Here is a 6,226-nt window from a genome sequence, read left to right on the forward strand (position 1 = left end):
TCTTCTGAAAGAAGATACATGGACTATTTCCAACTTTTTTCTAGTATAAATATTGCTACAAACAAATATTTTGCAAATATAACTTTTACCTTCTGAGGCATTAGGATAATTTCCAAACGACTAGCTCATAAGATATTAACGTATTTATGGTTCTAACTACATATTATGTGAAAATATTTTAGGTTCAATCACTAAGAGGAAAAAAGAGAACCCCACACAGTAAATGATCTAGAAGAAAATGGGTATTCACACGTTATTCTCTATAAGACCACAGGCCACTCTCTCAACTTTAAATAGCACCAGCAGAATTTCTAGCAATCGTCAAAGTCAGGGTATGTCATCCAACATGCTGGATTTCTACATCAGGTTTTTTCAGACCATATAATCCACTACCATTTAATGAAAACCGCACAGGACGAATTAGGCAGTGTTAAGAGTTTTTCTTCTTGTGTGTCACCCCGATTCTACCTATTCACATCTTCAAAAGGTAAGTAAATTTGCTAAAAATAAAGCGGTTGACTGAATTTTAGTGGTTAAAATGCAGTTTTGTTAATAACATGATGCAGACTTCAGAGAAGCATATGTAACTGATACCTTCATATTGTAATATAATATTATTAGCCGGGGGAAAATAGAACTTCGAAAATCAAATATGACCTTTTCCTAGAGAGCGAATGTATCAAGTTGACGCACATTACAAACAAAACTGAAAAGCAAGTATCAGAGTTCACTGTGGGTAGGGAGGTTTGAGGGACAAGTAAAAATACCATCAATTGATATCTACCTTGAAAATGGCTTGCTTTTCTTACTATTGCCAAGAATGGTAGTTCCTGCTGGCCCTAGTTTGGCACTCTCTCGTAACCAGTTGGCAGGTGGGAGTTTCAAGTCAGTTTTCTCTTCGAGGCGGGCAAACGCTGTTCGAGGAGGGGCAGAAGAATATTTCACCACAGCTGTGCTCTTCACTTCATTGCCTCCAAGAAATAAAGCTGATCCCTAATGAACACATTGAATGAAACTTTAATGACCACCACTAGGAATAAAAAACCCCATCTTTATAAAAAGAAACACTATATCAGGCTTCATAAGAATGCATGTTACTAACAGTACTTAATAAATGTGAACATAAACTGTCACATTGAGTTGTTCTTCACATAGTTTCAAAGGAAAACCATGAGTCGAGGAGTATGATGGTTATGGTTATCAGCTGGGTTATCTCATTGAAAGTAGAGAAGCAGAAACCAGGAAGAGTCGACAGTTGTCATGTTAACGTTAAAACACAAAATTTGATAAAACCTCTGTTCGGTATTAGACATTATTTTAACGTCAATAACATACATCTTTTAGAAAGTAGTTTGTGGGGAGATGCCTGGGGCTTTTTTTTTAAACAAACGTTTAGTAATTGATGAGTCAGTGCGTTACACAAATTCTCTGAAGCTCTAACTTCATAGCTGGGCACTGGGGGAGCCTCACAGACCTCGGTTAAGCAAGCTCGGTGTCTGAGTTCACGATTCTCCCCTTCCTTCCCGCCGTCCCTGGCGAACACTTTGCACCCTTCAAGTATTAGCTCAGTCCCATCTCGGTGAGCTGACAACCTCTCTCTTACACAACTGTTTCACATTTGGAACCACATATTTACACGTACGCTCTTTTGGAGCAGAGATTGTGTCTACCTTACCAGTCCTGCAAGTAAATACCTGAATACCTGGCGACAGGCACATAGACGTCCGCTTGTTTTGGGAGGCTGCCGGGAAGGCGTGCAGAAGGCTCCAAAAGCCGCCGGGAACCGTGACAACCCTCCCCTGCGGAACCAACCCGCAGCTCCGAAGCCCTGCAGGTCCCGCCCGCGGCCGACTCACCTGTGCAGGTTCTTCGGACTCTCCCTGGGTCAGGAGGCTAAGACTTCCTCGAGCAGCGGCCCCGGCCGGTGGAGCCTCGGCCCCGGCCTCCTTGGAGTCCCCCATCACCTCGGTCCAGGGGAGGCGGGGAGAATCAAGACCCGAGGAGCCGCGACAGGAACCCGGACCCAGAGACCCAGCCGCACAGAAAATAAAGCGCCACAGATGCCCCACGCACCGCACTTCCGGCCCCTGACAGGAAGAACGCGCGGTGGCGCGTTCAAATCTCGCGAGCTTTGTGCCAGAAGCCCGGCCACGCCTCCCCCGGTGGAAGCCACCTTCGCGGCGGGGTCGGAGCTGTAGTGCGCCTGCGCCTGTCAGAGCCGCTTCGGGAAACCACTTCTCGCGGTATCTGACTCCCAGGCTCCTCCCCTTGCAAGCTGCTCGTCTTTGTTGCCAAACAGTTCTCGGCACTTGGGATCAGGCGACAGTTGGTGTCGCCGAGGTGGGCGGTTAAATGTCACCAGCGGCTCCCGTTATATAAAGTAGTGAAGTCTTGGCACTCCGCTCCTTTGTAAACCAGTGGCTCCTCGGTTTACAGGCGGGCTCAAAGCCCTAGGAAGGGAAGCCGTGCCCAGGTGAGGGGCAGTCCCGACTCGAGCCCGCGGCGACTGGGGCGTCCTGCCTTCGCATCACAATACTTGCGTGGTCCACGGTCCCGCGTGCAGGAGCAGCGGGGCTCCGTGGGGAAAGCTGCGCCGAGATGCGCGGATGAAGCCCTCCGCCTTCACTGAAAGGACGGGTTTCAGAGGCGGTGACACCCCAGCAGGGTTGCTTCGTGACTCGGAGCACCTTCTGAGGGCCCGCTCTATTTGTCAGGCTAAAGGGAACTGGCAAAGGGAATTCCGGGTGGTCCAGGGGCTTCTCGAGCGTTACTGTGCCTAGAACACACCTGGTGATCTAGTTAACGGGCAGATTCTGATTCAATAGGTCTGGGATGAGCCTGAGATTCTTGCATTTCTAAGAGACTCCCAGGAGAGGGGATGCCAGTGCTTTGAGGAGCACGGACGTACAGGAATAGCCAGGGCCGGTTTAAAACTTTGAAGGTGCTCAGCTCCCTGATCTTCGGACTCTTTGCACTCAAGAGCGTATCAACCGTGCAGCCACATCCTTCATAAAAATTTGCTTTGTTTGGCGATAAAATATTGCACATTCTTTGATAAATTGTCTTTCAGTCATTTGGCTATCTCAATTTGTGATTTACATTACGTTCTGATAACTCAGTAGGTGGATAGTCAGAAATCCTTGTGAGTGAGCAAGCTCAACTTACAAATTATTTTCAAATGTCACAACATTTTAATTATATTGAACAAGACATTTGATATAATAGCACATTTTGTAGACACTTAAACATGCATTGATTTTGATATTTTGTTTGTATTTTGCAGTCAATTCTATTTTTTACAAGTAATACATTATAGTAAAAAATTGAACACATATCTAACAGGAGGATGGTTACGTCTGTGTTTGGTACATAATACCATTAACTTGTGTAATTATTAACTCGTTTTTCAAGATATTCGAGAACATTTAAATCGTACGTGATACGTTGAATGATATTTTTATAAAGCAAATGTGCAATAGAGCCTAATTTTTAAAGCATGTCTATTGCTGCGTTTATGTCCATAAAAACATCTGAGTGGTAAGACGAAGTGAGTCAAACTCTATTCTTTAAAGTTTTATTTCCCTCCTTTTTCTTCCTGATTGTGCGATACAGGCACACCTCGTTTTATTGTGCTTCACTTTATTGTGCTTCACAGGCGTTGCGGTTTTTTTTACAAACTCAAGGCAAATCACTCCACCAGCAGAAAGATTACAACTCGCTTTGTGGTGGTCTAGAACCAAACCCGCGATATCTCCGAGGTATGCCCATATTCCATAGTAAAATACGCTTAATCTTTTAAGCGTATAATTTAGCTTCTTCTAATCTTTAAAGTCTGTTGTTTTATTGTATAATTCTTTGTAAGAAGGCATTTCCTGAGCTAGCAGTCATTCTTTCTTCAGGACTCAAGTACTTTGCTGGCTTCTTGAGAAGTAAGTGCTGAATCTTGTTGATGATGCTTAGTGAGAACGTGTGCTGGAAACAGCCCGAGAAAAGGCAGAGAAGAATGAAACAGAAAGAGCCAGGAACTCAGCACAGCACAGGAGAGGTCAGGAGTGGGAGGATCCGGCCTCAGAAGGGGAGGTCATGTTGGGGGTACCTGGGACTCCCAGGAACTACTTGTGGAGGGAAACCTGAGGAGGGGCTGGCTTTCCTGGGGCCACTAACGGAGCAGGAGGAGAGATTTGGGTGGTAAGGCAGAGTGGTCCCTGAGGGCAGGAGAAACTGGTACATCTGAGTTACATAAAGTTTATACATTCTTCTAGCTCTGTGTGCTTGTTTTTTTATTTTCCCTATTCAAAACCTTTTATGTGCTGGGTTTTTTGTTTGTTTTTTTTTTAAGTTATCATTGTTTCTAATGTATGTGATTGAAATATAATTTGGAAAAACGGGTCATTACTTCTAGAATTTTAAGGCGCTTATTTATGCTCATTTTTATATTGCATCAGTGTGTGCCTTTCCCCTCCTTCCTTGTCTCCCAGCCCGTCTCAGGATGTGCATCATCTTTGGCCTGTTCTGCCCTGTAGGTGCAGTTACCCTGGTTCTTGTCACCAATCAGTGCTCTCGCCTGTTTACCTGCCTCCCCAGTGCCTGATGCTCTCACCACTTGTGAGATGTTTTTGAGTAAAGAAACTGCTTATAGTTTCCTGCTTATAGTTTTCTGCTTATAGAACAAGTTGTTCCATAAGTCTAAGTTTGCTGGTGTTTTTTCTCTGCCTAGAACACCTTTCCCTTCCTCACCTGGCTTAATCCTCAAAAGGGATCGCAGGTCCCATCTCCGATAGTCTCACCTGCCACCTCCCCCGCCTTACCCAATAGGGTCTCTTTCTTTGTTCCCAGAGCTTGTATGGCTTTATCCTGCACTTGTCACTTTATAGAAAACTATCCGTTTGTATCTGCCTCCCTTGCTGACTGTGAGCTTCTCAGGTTTCACGTGACCATCTCCGTTATGCCAACACCAGGCACAGCACACTGTTTTAGCGCTTAGGCAATGCAGGTAAAATGACTAGTGCCAACAGGCTTTTTAAAATGCTTATCGACCTGTTTGAGACATGAAAACAATGTTGTTGGCTCCAAAATATTATTTGAATCTGCAGAATCAAAGCTAAAAATGTCTAACGAAGTATCTCCAGAATATCGCAAAGGCAACATCTTTACTTATTAAAGTTAGTATTACACAGTTCATTTCATTCTAAAACAATTTCTAGGTTAGATTTTCTCTGATTAAAACATCCTCCCAGCATGCATGATGATTTCAGAGAAATCCCAGTCAATTATAAATTCAGTTAGTTATAACACACAGTGTTTTTCAAAGCAAAATTGGAAATCTTTTCAGAAACTTTTACAGTAAAACAATTATATGGAAGGCAGGGCCCTCGGAGTTCCTCAGCAGCCTTGCCTGCAGAGGGGGACTATGCAGGGAACTCTTGGATTGTTGCTCGTGCCCTTCAGTTTGTCAGAGTCCCCTTCCATGACCTAGTTTCTCACATCTGCCCAGCCTCACTTGTTTACTGTGCCTGCTGGACTTCAAACGCCCTGAGTTTCTGACTCCTGGGCCTGGACCTTTAGAGCTGGATGTGAGATTTGAGATTACCTGAGTCAGCCCCATTCCTCTTTAGATGAGAGCAATGCAGTCCGAACAGGAGACTAGAACTGATTTATCGAACCTCATACAAAGCCAGTTACTAGCAAAGGCAAGACTAGGACACGGTTTTCGGGCAGTACCCCTGGGTAGCTTTCTAAAAAGCTAAATTGCAGACAGGCCAGTGCAACTTCAACTTGTTTCAGAATCACTTGAGAAACTTAAGTGAGGAGATCCTCCAGCCACCCCAAGATTCTAAATCAGTATTTCTGGGGTAGTGTCAAGGAGTAGACATTTTTAGCGAGACGCTAGTGTCTGACCATCTTTGTAGAACAAACCTTAGGACAATCTCCTGGGGTACAGGAAGAACTATACCTTCATTTTTTTTTTTTTTAATCCGAAAAGTAAGGACGAAGTAAGCCTAGCTAATACGAATGTACACATTGATACAGTGCCTTTCCTTTGGCCATGGTCAGCTGGTGTATTGGTCAAATGAGATTGGGTTATGTGGTCAGAACAAATAATCCTCAAAGGTCGGCGATTTACAACTAGGGTTGCCCAGGCAAACTACAGGACACTCAGTTAAATTTGAATTTTAGATAAACCATGAAAAAAATTCAGGATAAAAGTATCCCAAATATTTAGTAT

At 44.2% G+C, this 6,226-nt stretch overlaps 1 protein-coding gene and 1 long non-coding RNA gene across 6 annotated transcripts in view; one reads left to right on the forward strand and one right to left on the reverse strand.

Moving 5' to 3' along the window:
* The window catches only part of EDRF1 (erythroid differentiation regulatory factor 1), a 34,685-nt gene extending 32,586 nt beyond the window's left edge, over positions 1-2,099 (reverse strand). For all 3 annotated transcript variants that reach the window (XM_039836007.1, XM_039836006.1, XM_039836008.1), the window contains exons 1-2: positions 1,857-2,099; positions 785-993 (exon numbers count right to left, since the gene is read on the reverse strand). In XM_039836007.1, the coding sequence (XP_039691941.1) occupies positions 785-993; positions 1,857-1,961 (314 nt within the window). In that variant the 5' untranslated portion in view covers positions 1,962-2,099. The remainder of the gene's footprint in view (positions 1-784; positions 994-1,856) is intronic.
* A 172-nt stretch (positions 2,100-2,271) lies between these two features.
* LOC120581270 (uncharacterized) overlaps positions 2,272-6,226 on the forward strand; it is a 7,708-nt gene continuing 3,753 nt past the window's right edge. The window contains exons 1-3 of one of the 3 annotated variants that reach the window (XR_005647219.1): positions 2,272-3,758; positions 3,900-4,045; positions 4,524-5,941. This is a non-coding gene — a long non-coding RNA (uncharacterized LOC120581270). Of the gene's footprint in view, positions 3,759-3,899; positions 4,262-4,523; positions 5,942-6,226 lie in introns of those variants that run through there. The other 2 variants (XR_005647220.1, XR_005647218.1) reach the window with 2 other exon arrangements.

This window comes from Pteropus medius, unplaced genomic scaffold (genome assembly GCF_902729225.1).
Source record: "Pteropus medius unplaced genomic scaffold, Ma_sr-lr_union100, whole genome shotgun sequence".
Taxonomy (NCBI): Eukaryota; Metazoa; Chordata; class Mammalia; order Chiroptera; family Pteropodidae; genus Pteropus; species Pteropus medius.